This window comes from Trachinotus anak, unplaced genomic scaffold (assembly GCF_046630095.1).
Source record: "Trachinotus anak isolate AG129_WGS33_773 ecotype Australia unplaced genomic scaffold, CSIRO_AGI_Tana_v1 ptg000011l, whole genome shotgun sequence".
Classification (NCBI taxonomy): Eukaryota; Metazoa; Chordata; class Actinopteri; order Carangiformes; family Carangidae; genus Trachinotus; species Trachinotus anak.
The window spans coordinates 30,129,266-30,145,559 of record NW_027273862.1 but is presented as its reverse complement, the minus strand read 5'-3'; the positions used below and the strand labels follow the sequence as shown (position 1 = coordinate 30,145,559).

The following is a 16,294-nucleotide window of genomic DNA, read 5'->3' as shown; positions in this document are numbered from 1 at the left end:
CCCCGTTTGCCAGCAGCTACTCATCACATTTCAGATGTAGAAGAGTAATTTCTTTTGTTAACTTCAGTCCAAACGGATTCATTATCTAGTGTTTCACAATAAACAGAGCGGGATGAAAGTCTAAAATAATAAAAACATTTGTGTAACAGAATTTTTTTCTCTCTTTCCGCTGACATTAATCATTGCGACCCTTCAGATTTATCTGTTGACCCCTTTGAAGGGGGCCCAACCCCTAGATTGGGGACCACTTTGATGGAACTAGCGAACTGTATATAAAGTAAACAGATGAGTTGGTACATCAGTATTAACCTATAATATCAGTCACAAGCACTAATGTACTGCAGAACAAGTACTTTTACTTTTTATAGTGTACTGAATAACCCTTCTAGTTTAAAACCTCTGGAATCAAATGAATGCAACAAAAATATTAAGAGAGAAGAAGAAGCTGCCTGACTGCTGCTGCTTCTTGCCTGTTGTTATAGGAGACTCGTGTAGAGCAGATGACAGGTTCAGTCCTGCTGCGGTCTCCTCACACTGGGACACAGACCAAAGGAACGATTCCCTCTGTGGTTAAAATATTTACAGACCTCGCCACGTCTCTCCCTTGCTTGACGCGGATCGATGAATAAAATGGATGACTGAGCAGAAACTCGCTCCTCCGGCACTCTCGGTCAAACCCTCTGATCAAACAATTAGTGGGAACATTTAACCACGACCACACAGCCGTCCTCGGCATCGATGTGCATTGATTTTACTAATGTGGTCTCTGTGATGTTGGTGGCGACAGATCCAGTTCCATGGTCTCCGCGCTCATTATGGATGCTATTCATTGATTGTGGTAAACAACAGACTGAAGGCAGATAATTGAGCAGCGAGCCAGGTGAGGCTTTTCTTCTCAGTGGTGAAATGAGACGTGAAGCCGCCCCAAGCTGTTAGAGAACAGCTGATCCATACGGACCGAGCTGACAAAGATCAAACCGTCTGTTTGACCAATCAGATTTGATTTGATTAGTAACTGTCAACCATTGTTGGACTGGCCACCATCACCAGCCCTCTCTGTGTGCCTGTCATTCAGGGTGCACATCAGACCGAGCTGCATGCATGGGCTGGGACTGAGCTCACTGGCCAATTACAACCAAGTTTCAACTCTCAATGACCCGGCTCACCAGAGCTCTAAATGTAGATTAATCCACCTCTGAAAATAGTCCCCCAACAAGTGCACTGGTTCCACCTGTTTGATAAGAAAAACTACAGTGAGCTGCTGTTTGAGGAAATTACAAAGTCTTTTTAAATAATAAATTATTCTGAGGTGCCAGTGAGCTTGGAGCTGAGAGCAAGAGACTGTCCCGACTCAGATTTAGGAGGACTCGGTAGATGAGGAAATAAGCAGGTGGGCGAGGCAGAGTCAGGTGGCTGAGAGGCAGGAAAGCCGGGGTTACTGCAGGACAGGAGGGAGTGGCAGGGTCTGAAATGACAGGAGAGTTTGTGAAATATTGAATTTTACTCTAACGTAAGCTGCTGTTAGCACTTTGAGCTATAAAATGTGAAAAAAAAAATATTTACCCTTTGATGCGTTTTATAAATATTTTTTATTCTTAAAAGAAATAAAGTACTTGAAGAAAATGAAACATAGCAGGCTGCATCTCAGTCTGACCTGTCAAACTGTTGTGCTAACTCCTGACCCCTGACCTCTAATAAAGACTATGCAAGCAGATTGTTACGGCCAATAATTACATTCACTGTGATTTATGGTTCCATGATGTTTATATTGTGTTAGACAGCATCAATAAATGCTCTAAAACCAGTTTCCAGTAACAGCTCCCTCTAGTGGCTGCAGTATGATGGAGCAAAGGAGGAAGTTAAGTGATGTTAAAAAGTGACCAAGCCATAGTTTGTGTCAGAGGGAAGGGACAGACTCGCACTGGAGGGGTTGTAAATAATAACTTCTCTCATTATGTGAAATAAATGTTTCTTTATTTTATCATTATTAGGAAAATATAGGCTGTAAATATATAAGAAAAATAAAATGAAATAAAAATTTTAGCTTGAGTTTCCCCTTTTTCACGTCTCACACAGAGCAACATGAGGTGACGATGTGAGGGCCAAGTCCTCCCAGCCTATCGCATCAACACATCAGTCTGCGTCAGCAGAGTCGCTGACTGGTGGCTGCTGATAAGAAAAGGACACAGCACAGATCATCCACTTGACGACACTGTGTCCATTCAGACAGCTGAATGAGACAAAATAGTTCCACATCACTTAATTAATTGCACAATTGTTAGAAATTTGCACAAATGAAATACAAACCTTCATCCTCCATCATGTGGTCTTGGTCTCTGGGTCAAAATCTAGTTTCAACACCTGACCTGTTTTAGTTCATACTTGTTGCTTCTTTTCTTTTAAATTGTTTCTCCTGTTGATTCCATTCCCTTGGGAACTGTAGTGTTATTCCATAGAACTGTGTGGCTGCATCAATAATTATTTCCATAATCAATACCTCTGACAACTATTTTCTTGAACAATTGATTGATTTCTTTTTTTTTTTTTTTCAGAGTATATGCCAGAAAAATTGTGAAAAATGTCCATCGTTATTCCCTGAAGCCAAAGTGAACGTTTTCCAGTCAAATTTTATTTATGTATCTCAATGTCACAAATCACAGCTTTGCCTCAGGGGCTTAACAACAAGCTGTGCAACATACATCACCCTCGGCCCCTGGGTCCTCCATGTCTCAGCCCTGCCCCCCTGTGCAGCTTAGTTTCAGGCCAGGAAGTTTGCGTGTGTCCTTGTTTGTCCGTGCACAGCGCACTGTCCCTTTAAAAGTCAAATAACAGACAGAAGGGACATGCGCGCTCCGCCCAAGGCCAAACCGAAGTAAACTTCCCTGGCAGGAGTTTGTCTTCATGTGTTGAGTGTCTGTGGGACATGGTGAGTAGAGAGAGTGCGTTTGTCATGTGTGGTGCAGGGGTCGGGAGAGTCGCAGTGTGGGCCGTGTCCGTGGGTCAGAGGGAGTTTAAGTGGAGAAAAAGGGAAGAGACTGAGCGGAAAACATGGAGGTGGTTCAGCCGGAGAAGAACAGCTGTGACAGTTCAGCTGCTGCTTTCTGTTCTTGTCGATCTGACCCAGAGGCTGAGTGCGGGTCTGGCTCTGAGACTTGATATGTTGTTATCATTGTTATCATTGTTCTTTTCTGTGCTGAACACTGAACCTCTGCTGTGATTGTTCTCCTGTCACGTCCGCGTATTGTTCCTCACGTGTTTTCCCGCTTCCTCTGTGGTTGTTTGCGTGTTCCTGAGCAGGAGCCGCGGTCACGTGCTGTCATGAAGACACAATCTAAAGTACATATATACTGTAACATAACATGTCAGTGTAATGGAAAACACGGAATAATGAATGAAACACATTTACACAAACACAATGATCACACTGCAGGAAATATTCAGATCCTTTAATTAGGGAAATGTAGAAGGTAAAGTTACACAGAATAACATCAAAATGTACTTAAAGGTCTCATATTATATAAAGGTGGATGTCCATGTGTGTGTGATTCTAAAGCAGGTCTAGGTTCTATATTAATACTGTGAAAGTATCAAAGCCTCAGTCCACAGAGAAATGCACACAGCCTGTATTCAGAAACTGAGCCTTAAAACCAGCCGTCAGGACTTCTGCAACTTTGTGATGTCACAACAAAGCAGTCAGCACCCTCAGCCATGCCCACCTGGACCCACCATCCATTTGGAGTGTTTACCTGAAATCTGCTATATTTTTATTGGATCACTCAGACAACAGGCAGCCAATCAGAGACAACAACTTAAAGTGAATGAGTAGTTAAAGTATCTGCAGTCGCTGTTCCTTCCTCCCCCTGCAGCCAAAGACCGGCTGTAATCCAAATGTCAACATACATACGTGCTGCTTGTATGTAGAGCTTCACTGTGCACCTCTCAGGCAGAGTAAATCTGATCGGATGTGAACGCCTCTGCTCCGCTCTCTTCTGTTTTTTATATTTTATTTATTTTTTTGTTCCAGAGCGAAGATGAATGAGGACGCATTCGAGGTCCCAGAGAGGACCGAGTACCGCTACCTGGTCCAGGAGGAGGACGAGGAGGAGGTTCAGTACGTCCGTCACAGACACTACATCAGCCCCTTCCTGGTGCTCTCCAGACGCTGCATCTTCCTCATCTGCATCGGCGTGCTCGCTCTGCTCGCTCTCGCCACCTACCTGGGCTACGTGGCCCAGACGCTGCCGCCAGGCGTCGCCCATGTGTCGACGGTCTGTGGAGAATACAGAGGAAGACACGTGAGTTTAGACTCTTTGACACTTTCCCATCCCACATTGGATTCATTCTTCTTCATTGTCAAAACCTGGTGGCTACATTACCCACAATGCAACACAACCTCTGATATGTTGGTGGGACATTGGGGAGATTGAGCTTTTGGCTTGGTTCACACCTGTATCCTGTCTCAGCTCTCCTTTGAAAGGTTGCAGATTCATGATGTCCAGCACCAATCCTTCCTCACGCTCTAAAATCTTCTCTTTTTTTTTTTTTTGATCTGTATTTTCCAGAAAAATGGAGCCTACTCGTTTAAGGGCATGCCCTACGCCGCTCCGCCCGTGGGTAACCTGCGTTGGGCTCCCCCGGCTGAACCGGTGTGCAGGAGCGGGGTGACCGACGCGGGCCGCTTCCGCAGCATGTGCCCTCAGGTGCGTCCGCTGTCGAGCGACGGGAAGGTGATGGGCCAGGAGGACTGCCTCTTCGTCAACGTGTGGACGCCCACGCTGCGGCCCGACGCCAAGCTGCCCGTCATGGTCTGGATCCACGGAGGGTACCTGCACATGCTCAGTGGAGGGGAGCCGGGCTACTCGCCCACAGAGAAGCTCGCCGCAGACACGGGAGTGGTTTATGTCAGTTTCAATTACAGACTCAACGCCTTCGGGTTCCTGGCACTGGAGATGCTGAGAGAAGGTTCTCCAAAAAACACCTCAGGTCAGTGACACACAACAGAGACGATACAACCCTGCAGTTTGGTTTACGGCTCCCTGGAAGCATCGTCCGTGACAGTAGACTGAGACCAGAAAATCTGAATAGTACAGCAGAGTGAAGCTGATGGAGGACGAACAGGAATCAACCTGCAACAACAACAGCTGCACATTATGCAAATAAGCTGTGCTCAGTTACATGTTGACTCTTATTAACTTTGCACCTCTGATGGTAGTTTGCAGAAGGCGTGGTAAGAGTCTGTGTGGAACATGCAAAGCTGTATTTAGCATTTGCTAATTAGCACTAACTGCAAAGTACAGCTGAGTCTGGAAGGCATGTCAGTAGTTTGGCATTTAATTGGTCAGAAACCAGAGAATTAAAACCTAATGAAAAGAGCTCAACTCGCTGCAACTGAAGAAATCACATGCAAACAGACAAACTTGCTCTGCAAATACTCACAACACAACAGAAGTGTTGTCCATTGTTACGGCACATGTGTCACATGACACGTCCATGTGCGCTTGTTGTTCAATGCTTCTGGTAAAAAATTGAAAACGATAAGAAAACTGAATATATATGTAAAGTTGCTGATTTTGGAAAAAAAAAAAAAAAAAAAAAAGTCACAATTCATTGAACAAGTGCATCCCAGCCTGGTTCACTGCTGTTTTCTTGAGTTGCAGTGTGTTGAGCCCTCTGGGCCACCGTATCTTTTGAGATATTTGAATGCAGAAGTGAAAACTCTGACCTGCTGGTGGTGCAACATGAAAAGTTTGAGCGTGGAGCGTCTGCACTGACCAACAAGTCAGAATGCAGAAAAAAAGTGTCACAGTGAGTATATAGTGCGTTCTGGAACTGGGGCTACAGCGTGAAGCTCATTCTCAGGTTTGGCAGTGATTTTACTAAATTAACTGAAACAAAGTGCAATAAAATGCAGTAGAGTTTGAATAAACAGCTTAAAAACACAAATTAGGATGAAGGAGTTGGAGAAGTGGTGATAGTTGTGGTGCAGCTGCAGGAAGCTTGTCTGGCCTAAATGAGATCACTGTAGTGATAATGGGTGTGTACTCTCTTATCAGCAGAGCCTTGAAATATTGATGGTGTTTGCATTGTGCTGCCAGTCAGTTTGGAAGCTGAACAGTCTGCCACCTTTTCCAGTAGGATGTGAATACTTGATGAACGTTAATGTCATCAGGACAAACGGAGCTGAATGTTTTGCGTTCCTGCTCGCTGTGGGACACAAGTTGGCGCGTTGCGAGTCAAGCTGGGTAATTTCTGTTATGTAAAAAAAAAAAAAAAAAAAAAACTCCACTGTGACCTTGATGTGAAGTGACCCATTAAATGAGAGAGCTTCACATGACATAATGGCGTGATGGCAGGGCGCACGAGTCCCTCTTCATCTTCCAAGAGCCGCTTCTCCCACTCTCACGTTTCTAATTTTGATTCCTCCTAATTCCATGCCCCATTTCCTCGGCTCCCTCAGCTTGAGAAGAGTTAAATTTAGTTCAAGCTGCCACGATGCTACAGCGAGCCGCTTTCTTGTTTCTGACTTAGAAAATGGGACGCTGGAAACAAGGCCACATCAAAGCAGGTTCTCGTTGCTAATTGATCCCCCCCCCCCCCCCCCCCCCCCCCCCACCCTTCCTTCCTTCCTTCCTCCTCTGTAGGGAACTATGGCTTCCTGGACCAGATCGCAGCTCTGACGTGGGTCAAGGGGAACATCCACTCGTTCGGAGGAGATCCTGGGAAAGTCACCATCTTTGGACAGAGCTCAGGTATGAAAACAAAAGAAAAGTTGCCCGAAGTTGATGCGCAAACTTTTCAAAGTCTCCGTCTACACTGCGGAGGGAACGAGAAACTGTAAAAACTCAGAGCAGAGCAGGATTCCCTCACCTGTTCACCTGGTTTGTTAAGCGAGCTGAGCCTCTCGTCAGACTTAGAGGAAAAACTAACGGACAACACAAGTTTATTTAAGAGGCAGGTAATTAGCACAAATGAATGACACACATTTACAGAAGAGAGAGCATAAATAAATTTAAGAGAATATTTTAAAAGAAATACATGTAATCATGTTGGAGTTCAATCAGCTGATGCATAAAACTACAGAAGATTATAGATTTTTTTTGGGGGGGGGGGCTTTTTGTGCCTTTATTATTTGACAGGACAGTGGAGACTGACAGGAAAGGGGGTAGAGAGAGGGGATTGACATGCAGGAAAGAGTTGGGCCGGTCGGGAGTCGAACCAGCGACTGCCTGCTAAGAGCGTTTTGCGCTCACTTGGCTACCGGGTCCATATTTTACTCCTGTGTTTTATCTGAAGGGTTGATCTCCATCAGAAGATATATTTGTGGTTTTAAGAACCAGAAACCATCTCAGTGTAGTTTTACATCTCAGGCTTCTCTCTGGAGCTCTAGTAACAACAGGTCAGTCAGCCAATCAGAAGAGAGGATCTGAAATAATGCAGATTTCAATTAAACACTCAGAGAAACCAAATCCTAGGTGTGGCTGAGGGCGGTGACTGCTTGATTGTGACATCACAAAGTTCCAGAAGTCCTGATGGCTGGTTTTAAGGCTCAGTGTCTGAATACAGGCTGTGTGCATTTCTCTGTGGACGGAGGCTTTGATACTTTCACAGCATTAATATAGAACCTAGACCTGCTTTATAATCACAAACACATGGACATCTACCTTTAGACTGGATGGGACCTTTAAAACATTAAACACTGGTGTCAGTATGAGCCTTAAATATCCAGTATCACTCAGACAGAGGCAGTAGTACTCTAATTTTAAATAGAATTTAGAGCTACAACAATTAGCCAATTAACTGATAAATTGTTGGACATTAGATTTATGGGCAAGTATTGATAATCAATCAATCGTTTAAGTCGTTTTTCAATCAAAAATGTGAAACATTTGATGGTACCAAGTTTGCTGCTTTTCTTGGTCTTTTGGTTTCAATTGTTGTAAATTCATGATGAGTTTTTTATGTTTCATGGACCAACCAAAAAATTTATCAAGAAAATAATCTGCTAATTAATCACTAATGAAAATATTTGTTAGTTGCAGCCTGAATAGAATTTACTACATTTTACAGAGTCACATGTTGACCTTTAAGGACACACCCTTTAACGCTGTTATCCTGCGGTGCAGGCGGGACCTCCGTGTGGACCCTGATGATGTCCCCGCTGGCAAAGGGTCTCTTCCACGCGGCGGTGGACATGAGCGGCTCGTACGTCTACAACGCAACGCTGGCACAGGCCGAGTCCGACAACCTGGTGTTCCTGAAGAAGACGGGCTGCAGAGACCTGACCTGCCTCAGGCGGCTCTCTGTCCGACAGGTGCTGCAGGTAGGAAGTTTCACTGCAAAGTCTGAACAAAGGGCTCATCCCTGTCAAAGCAGAGAAAATTATGATAACATAAAAATTCCCTTTAATATTTGGAGATTTCATAAAAGCTCATGTCATGATTTTAAAATTGCTCTTTCATTCTGATGGATGATAATGTCACATCCAGCTATTACAGCATCTGAATGTTTCTAATTTTACTGTGAAAGTTAATGAAGAAATTTGACTCTGAACATAGTGGAAAAATTTTTTATTTTATACTTTTTTATTTTTACTGTGAAACTTCGGCAGACTTGATTAAACACAGGTGATTCATACCTTAACTCTGAAACCCCATTAAGATTAATGTCTGCCAGTGATTCAGAGAGGAAGAATGAATAATACACGTTATGAAATGAAACAATATATGAATCCAGGTGGTAAAACGTAAGAAGACTGAACTTTTATAAGTGCAGCATTCGTCACACTGTGTATTTCTGTTTAAAATGTCACAATAAAGTTATCTAGCTGCCACTCAGGCTTATTTTATATTTTCATTTTCTCTCTTTTATTTTTTATTTATTATTATTTATTTATTTTAGTGCAAGTTTTTTCTTCATTTGTTCTGTGAAATATTTCTGTAAACATTTATTATTAATTCTTGATGAAAAAGGTCCCATATTTTACACTTGTTTTATTTGAAGTGCTGATATCAATTAGAAGATATATTGGTGTTTTTAGGAAACAAAATCTCAGTGTATTTTTAAAACTGTAAAATATGAGACCTTTTAAATCAATAGTTCCAAACACTTTAAGCTTGTGATCCAGTATAAAACGGCAGCACCTGGTCGGGGCCTCTGGTCACATGTCAGGTGTGTAGTTTGCAGATCGACCGGAGTGTGATTTTCCCACCTGAGCCTCACAGGTGGTTTGGGGCCAAAAGAAGTAAAATGATTCAGTATTTCACACAAAAAGAGAAGAAAATATCCAACAGCTGAAAAGATTTGTGTGTCAGACCTTTATTTCTTCTGTAGCAGCTGCAACAGTTAAAAAGCTGCTGAAGCATCGATGACTCGGGATTAATAATGTAATAATGTTAGATTTAATAATTTATCAGCACAGGAGACATTTTACTGCAGAACAAGGACAAAATGAGTTTTAAACGGGCTTATGTAAAGTCAAACTGCACAAACCGGCCCCCCAGGCTGTTCCGTGGAAGGAGTACCCCTCCTGGGCAGCCGATGAGATGACAGACCTCCCCACTAAAGGACACTTCGTTGGCCCTGTGGCAGTGGTGGACGGGTTCGTCCTGGAGGCTCCGCCGTTTGACGTGTGGGAGAAGAAGGGGAACCACAGTGACGTCCCCTTCGTCGTCGGGACGACGGAGCAGGAGGCCGACTTCAGGTGAGAGCTCACCCAGCTCAGCCTCATCTCTTTCAGATCGTACCCTGATCAGACTGTTCTCAGTCCTGTGTGTCTCCTCTGCAGTCCTCCAGCTGGAAACATCTCCATGTGGACCTGGGGGGACTACCGGTGGTTCGTGGCAGGTAACGGCTGCTGTGGTGATGATTGTAGACCAGAGATTCACAGTGCACTTATCATTTAGCGTCTTGTGTTTGAGATTGATACTGACACTGATTCAGTCCTGTGGGGAGGGGGGGGGGGCAGTAACGCATCTGGAGGTGTTTAATAACTGAAAAATAGAAGAAGAAGAACTTCAGTTACAATAATAACAACTACACATAAACTAATACAAACACATGCAGGACTCAGGATGAGCACAAGCTACACAGTTAAACATGCAGTGTAGCATCACATGCTACATTGCTCGTAGCAGCAGCACGGTGTCATGTGATGGTTTTAGCTGTAATTACAGTGAAGACTGCTCTGTTCATCTACAGTGACTCTGTGCTCAGCAGGAAGCTTTTAAAAATGTTCCTGTGTCTTTTCTGATGCTGTTTGATGCTGAGGTTTTTTCTGCTAATGACAGAAACTCGATCAACATCTTCACTACAAGGCCAGGCCCCACGGTTATTTCAGTGTTTTTCATGAGACACAAAGGCTTCAAGACAAAGTATAAAGTTAACAACATGCAAATGTGAAAAGACTTCAAACGGGTTTGAAAGTTAAGAAAATAAAATTGAAGATACAAATAAGCTAAAACAGATGAAACGTGGGAATAAAACTTTCAGTGCAGCTACAGTTTAGTGAAAGATCAGAATAAATGTTTGAATCAATTAAATGAAAAGTGTTTTGTATGAGCCCTTAATTAGTTATTACACATAATGACAGTCTACAGTTTGCAAGTTAAACATTTTAAATTACAATACAAAGTCGATTTTTTCTTTTCTTTTTTCTTTTTTTAAACTACTGCCGTAGCTTTTTAATCACCGCAGAATCCAAGTAAGTTAGATATTTGAGCTAAGGTCAAAACTGGACACAGATCAGTACTTTAACACTGTGTAACCCACTTACACAAAAAGTGTCCGTAGCCTTCTGCAGAAAATCCCAAGTGAACCTGAAGTCGGTCCCAGATCTCCAGTCCGCAGACTTCAGTCCTGGGTCTGATCACCTCTCTGCTCCCCTGCAGATAAACTCAACTCCTTCAGTGAGAATCTAACTGAAATGGCGTTGAATCTGTACACGAGCTCGGCCCACTGCCCCACCACAGACCGCTGTCCGGAGAGGGCCTACACCACCATGGTGTCTGACATCAGGGTCACCTGTCCCAACAACGACCTGGCCTGGAGGGCCGCAGGTAAACTCATGCTTGTATGTCTGGTTTTGACCTGATAAAGATCCAGGTAGGTGAACTTCACTGCTCGCCCAGTAACAAAGTAAAGGGCGTCGTTTTAACCCTGCACCAACTGACAGACACGCTCACAGGATAAATCACCAGTCGTGATAATATCTACACATCCAGCAGTTACAGAGCAACATGATGATTCACCAAAGTGAAGTAAAGTTTCACCAGTAAATTTGATGCAAAGCCAAAACAAAGAGCTAAAAGAGGCTAAAAAGCTTTTGTAAAGAGTTACGTTATACAATGCTAATGTTAATATCTTTTATTAAAGGGCTTTTTGTATTGAGGTACAATCATTCTTTGATTTTAAAATCCTCAAACTCAGTTTGTGTTCAACAACTGTTCAGAGCATCTTTCATCAGCTCTGGTTCCTGCAGTACATCAACATATCAGAGCATTAGTGTACGTTACAAGTCGTTTTATTCTGAAGAACAAATCTAGGCCCCCATTCTCTGTGTTTTAGCCGCTGCAGCTCGTCAGTGTTTCTCTGCAGCAGAAAATCTGCTTCATGTCGGTTTTGTGCCCGTGGGGCTGTTAAACTCACTCAGTGGTGAAGCTCTGAGTTAACTGACATTCAGCTGTTGTGAGAGGCAACTGCAATGCATCCTGGGTGATTATTCTGCATGGTTCATTGGGGTTTTTTTTATGTTGCACAGCCTGTTTTTATGTTGCTGAATAACAACCAATCTGGATGATGATGAATAAGGGATTTCGATCATCATCTTTTTTTTTTTCCCAGCACAAAATCTAAATATTCTTTGTTTCCTGAAGAATGAAACAGCTGCTGCTCTGTGTATGCTTTTCCAGGTTTAGTATGAAGTATTTAACACTGTCTGATCCAACACAGAGCTCCTGAAAATCATTAACAAAGACAAAATTGAACAATTAAGTGTGCAATGAAAATGGCTTTATTTGAACAGAGGCTTCAGACAGGATTCACACCCCTTCACTTTATTGTGTTGTAGACTTCGCTCAGCCTTATTCACACCCTTTGCTTTGGTCAGGTGCACATTGTGCGTCACTTTGTGTGACAGTAGATGATTTGAAAGACCAAATTAAGCAAAGTAATATTAAAAGGCTGGTAACATTTTGTATTTTACTTCTCGTCATCAGATTCCACATAAAAACCAATAATGTCTCCGACTGACAAGTACTGTGTACGTATCAAAGCCTGATGGATCTTCTTCCTCTGAGCCACCAAGCTTCATTGTTGTCCAGAAACTATTAAAAACACATCAGTGTTGTGCTAGATGACAGGTTCCTTCATGTCCCTCTGGAAATAGTCCCCAACAAACACACTATTTCCTCCTGTTTGTTTGATTGAAAAAAAAAAAACTGCATCACAAGATTTATATTTTTAAAGAAAGTGGTGAGCAGTTTTTCAAAGATGATGTTGTGCGAGCCAGTAGGGAATTCAAGAGTATTGAGAAACACATGAATACAGTGTTGGTTTGAGTCTTTTCATAAGATCAGAAACACAGTGCAAACTATACACTGACGATCGGGGGGGTCAAGCATGTGCCTCAGTGATGTCAGTGTGAAAACTTATCTCTACAGCAGCTGATCCTCCAGTGTCTCGCTGCTCAGGACTGAGCACCAGGGTTTGCTAACATTAGATCATATATGACATTTTTTACTGGAAATGAAATGCAAGCTAACACTGCAAATGAAAGGGCTCGCTATCAGCTAGCTAACAAGAGTTAGCTAAACTGTAAAGTAAGGCTAAAGGTAGAAACGAGCTAACATTAGTACTCATTCGTACATACTGGGAACCACAGTTGTTATCATCAACTAAAACTTACGAAATAACGAAAACTAGGTGTAAAAAAATTTTTGGATCACTGAAATAAAAATAAAAACAAGAAAACTTAAACTAATTGAAACTATTGTGTGTTAATGAAAGTAACTAAATTGTCAGTTTATTTCATACATAAGCCGAGTATTTTGGGTTGATGTGAATTCTTCCAGTTTTTTAGCTGTGCCAGATAGAGGCGTACCATCGGCTGTCAGTGTACGTATCATTAGTACATTAGTACATTCACTGTACTAATGATGTCAAGTTGTTGTTTCGTCCAGTTGAATTTTTATTTTTTTATTTTTAATCACACTTCCTTTACTGTGGATGGTTGTTCATCTGTCTTCATTTTTTAAATGGTTTGATGATTTGTTACATTTTTAATACTTTTTCTGACCCTTTTGAATCTCAGCCTTTACAAATCCCCCTTGTCACAAAAAAAGCATGAAACCGACACTGAAACTAATACAAACTAAAACTAAATGGCTTCAAACTGACTAAATCTGAATAACCTCTCCGTGTCTGCAGCTGCACTCAACAGCCCTGTGTATCGCTACGTGGTGACGCACACCCCGTCCGGACCAGTCAACACGACTGGAGACCTGCTGCCGTTCCCCAGCCGCTTCTCCTTCCACTGCCTGGACACAGTGGCTTTCTTCGGAGGGCTGGAGTCCGCCCTGGGGAAGCCCCTCTCTGAAGAGGACAAGTGCTTCCAGGACCTCATCACACGTCACCTAGTCAGCTTCGCCAAAACAGGTAAAGGTTACCACGTCTTCATTTGCCCCACCAAAAATTTGCTTCACTCTTGCTCTCACTCTGTCGCCTACTGCCATGTATTTGGGGTTGATTTCCCCTTAAAGTCACACTGTGCTCCTCCTCTCTGTGCACAGCTAAGATGGGGAGCGAGTGGCCTGAGTACCCAGAAGCCATTGCTCTCCTGTCTAGCAAGCTGTCGGTGTCCCAGAACTACTCTGTTGCTCAGTGTGAGCTGTGGAAGAAGAACGGCCTGTTCGCCTATGCCTGGATGAACTGACCACGGGCAGGAGCTGAAAGCAGCAATGATCGGACTTTACCGAAGTCTCTGCTTTGTCACGCTCAGGTGATCTCATGTAGACCAGTCCCTGTGTCATCCAGCTCAAATCCTGCAGCAGCCACTCTTAAAAAGTTGTTGGCTCGGGGTTACATTTGAGGAGCTTAATTCCATTGAAGTAAAAACAGCCATATTGTGTTTAAATAAATCCTTTGACTTAAAGGTCCCATATTGTAAAGGTAGATGTCCATGTGTTTGTGATTATAAAGCAGGTCTAGGTTCTATATTAATACTGTGAAAGTATCAAAGCCTCAGTCCACAGAGAAATGCACACAGCCTGTATTCAGACACTGAGCCTTAAAACCAGCCGTCAGGACTTCTGGAACTTTGTGATGTCACAACAAAGCAGTCACTGCCCTCAACCATGCCCCAAGCCCCGCCCACCTGGACCCACCATCCAACCTTGCAGGAATTGGTTTCTCTGAAATCTGCTATATTTTTATTCAATCACTCAAAAACCAATCAGAAGAGAGGCTCAGAGCCTCTCCTCTGATTGGCTGACTGACCTGTTGTTACTAGAGCTCCAGAGAGGAGCCTGAGAGAGGAGATGTAAAACTACACTGAGATGGTTTTTGGGTCTTAAAATCACAAATCATGTGAAACTTGCTAACATTAGTTAGCTAGACTGTAACTTAGGGCTAAAGTTAGAAACTAGCTAACATCTTCAATACATCAAAAATATAATATGGGACCTTAAAAGAGTTGGTTCAGAGTCAGCGTTTAAAATGATGTCTGTAAAAAAAAGTAACGGTCAAGAAGAACTGTGTCCTGGCTGTTGTCAGTAATCCAGACAGCTTTTATTTCTATCAGAGAAACAGAAAACCATCTGCACAGCTAGATGCCGCCATTATTTTGTATTTTGGGTGAATTTACCTTTTAACAGACCGGTGGTCTGGCTGCACCGTGCTGAAGTCACTGGGAGTCTGTTCAATGAAAGAAGTATGTAGACCGAGCGACTGAGTGAATCACACAGTCAAGAGGAAGAGAGTTATTTTTGTGTTGGCAAGTGAGTGAAGCGTGGAACGTGACTCTGTATTAAACTCAGGAAGATTATTGTCCAGAATCTTTAAAACATGAAGGAGTGTTTTGAGTCAGCTGTCAAATATTCATCTCATTGTGTCTGGGATTTTCAACTGCCCAGAAATTCTGAAAAACCAACTTGTTTCAGCTGGACCACCATGGCCAGAAGGTCCCAGGAAACTATACGGGAAACTAAGGTAGACCACAGTAGCTAATGATGCAGATCCAGACTTGGAGGTGCAAAAACTCAAGCAATTGACTGGAACTCAACCTGGAGCTTCTGGGGTTCCTGGGGGGTCCCAGGGTGCCAGGGTTGTTGTACAATTGGTCCAGCAGGTGATCTGGTCTTAGTGCTGTTGGAGAATTAGCTCAACTTGAACTAGACTAAGATAAGGTGGCAGTTGTATTGACATTGACTAATAAACCAGATAATGAGGTAAATATTGGACTGTTGACTCTAAGGTGTGTTTGTGTGACCGTGAAAACGCCCTGAATGTCCACTGGATGTGGCTGCGCCTGCTTCCAGTTCCGGCGGCGTAGTATCTCAGTGACTGGCTGAAATGACCGATTTCTAATGTTCTTGACTTCTTGAAAGCAGCTGACAAAAAAAGGACATGATGATGGAAAACCTTACCAAGAAAAAACTTGTATGTCGGCATAAACATTAAACCTGGTCGCTATTCGTTGGGCCGAGTGCGGCTTAAAGGGAATTTGATTTCTAAATTCAGGCAGATGAAGTGAGGTGTGTGAGATGTGTGAGCTCGATTATGTAGTAATTTTTGTGTGTTTTAAGTCGAGCCTGTGAATCACAGTGTTTGTGTGAAGTCCTGCTGTTTGCACTTACTCATAACCTCAAACGCTCGGCCACTAAGTCTTTGCACTTTCCTGTGAACATATTTTATGACGCGTATATCTGATTGTAATCAGAGTTAAATCAAGTTCATTCCAGATGTTTTTGAAGCTGAGGTTTAATTCACAAATTTCCTCCCAACTTTGTCTTAAATTGACCACTGTCATTTTGCCATCTGGTTGTTTTTAACCACTTGTGAGCTTTGCATTGTTTTTTTTTAAAGGTTTGCAAATAATTATGCTTGACACTTATGTGTTGATTTATCACTCTGTATATGCTCCATACACTGACACAACATTACTTAATTGTATTTAATAAAAAAAACAAAAAAAAAACAACTGCAGTTTCAGAATTATAAATTCACCCATTCTGTTTGCATTTATTCATTTTTATTTTATTTAACCAGGTGAAACCCACTGAGGTTAGCCACCTGTTTTTGA

The 16,294-nt window shown here is 42.7% G+C and overlaps 1 protein-coding gene across 3 annotated transcripts; it reads left to right on the top strand.

Moving 5' to 3' along the window:
- The first annotated feature begins 2,823 nt into the window (after positions 1–2,823).
- On the top strand, positions 2,824–16,192 carry LOC139628279 (para-nitrobenzyl esterase). 3 transcript variants are annotated; one of them, XM_071489838.1, is made up of 10 exons: positions 2,824–2,926; positions 4,025–4,295; positions 4,563–4,983; positions 6,642–6,749; positions 8,124–8,320; positions 9,501–9,700; positions 9,785–9,843; positions 10,887–11,054; positions 13,423–13,650; positions 13,785–16,192. In XM_071489838.1, the coding sequence occupies exons 2-10, from the start codon at positions 4,032–4,034 to the stop codon at positions 13,925–13,927; spliced, it is 1,788 nt and encodes a 595-aa protein (XP_071345939.1). In that variant the 5' UTR covers positions 2,824–2,926; positions 4,025–4,031; the 3' UTR covers positions 13,928–16,192. The 3 variants fall into 3 exon arrangements, with proteins under 3 accessions (XP_071345939.1, XP_071345938.1, XP_071345937.1); XM_071489837.1 differs by having other exon boundaries at positions 2,829–2,872; XM_071489836.1 differs by lacking the exon at positions 2,824–2,926 and adding an exon at positions 2,934–3,054.
- Positions 16,193–16,294: the final 102 nt, after the last annotated feature.

What these genes read in the sequence shown, in the direction of transcription:
- LOC139628279 (XM_071489836.1), top strand. Translation starts at nt 2,951, where the DNA reads ATGTGTGGTGCAGGGGTCGGGAGAGTCGCAGTGTGGGCCGTGTCCGTG. An exon ending in CATCTTTGGACAGAGCTCAG is followed by an intron (nt 6,750 to 8,123) that starts GTATGAAAACAA and finishes CCTGCGGTGCAG; the next exon opens with GCGGGACCTCCGTGTGGACC. An exon ending in CTGTCCGACAGGTGCTGCAG is followed by an intron (nt 8,321 to 9,500) that starts GTAGGAAGTTTC and finishes CCGGCCCCCCAG; the next exon opens with GCTGTTCCGTGGAAGGAGTA.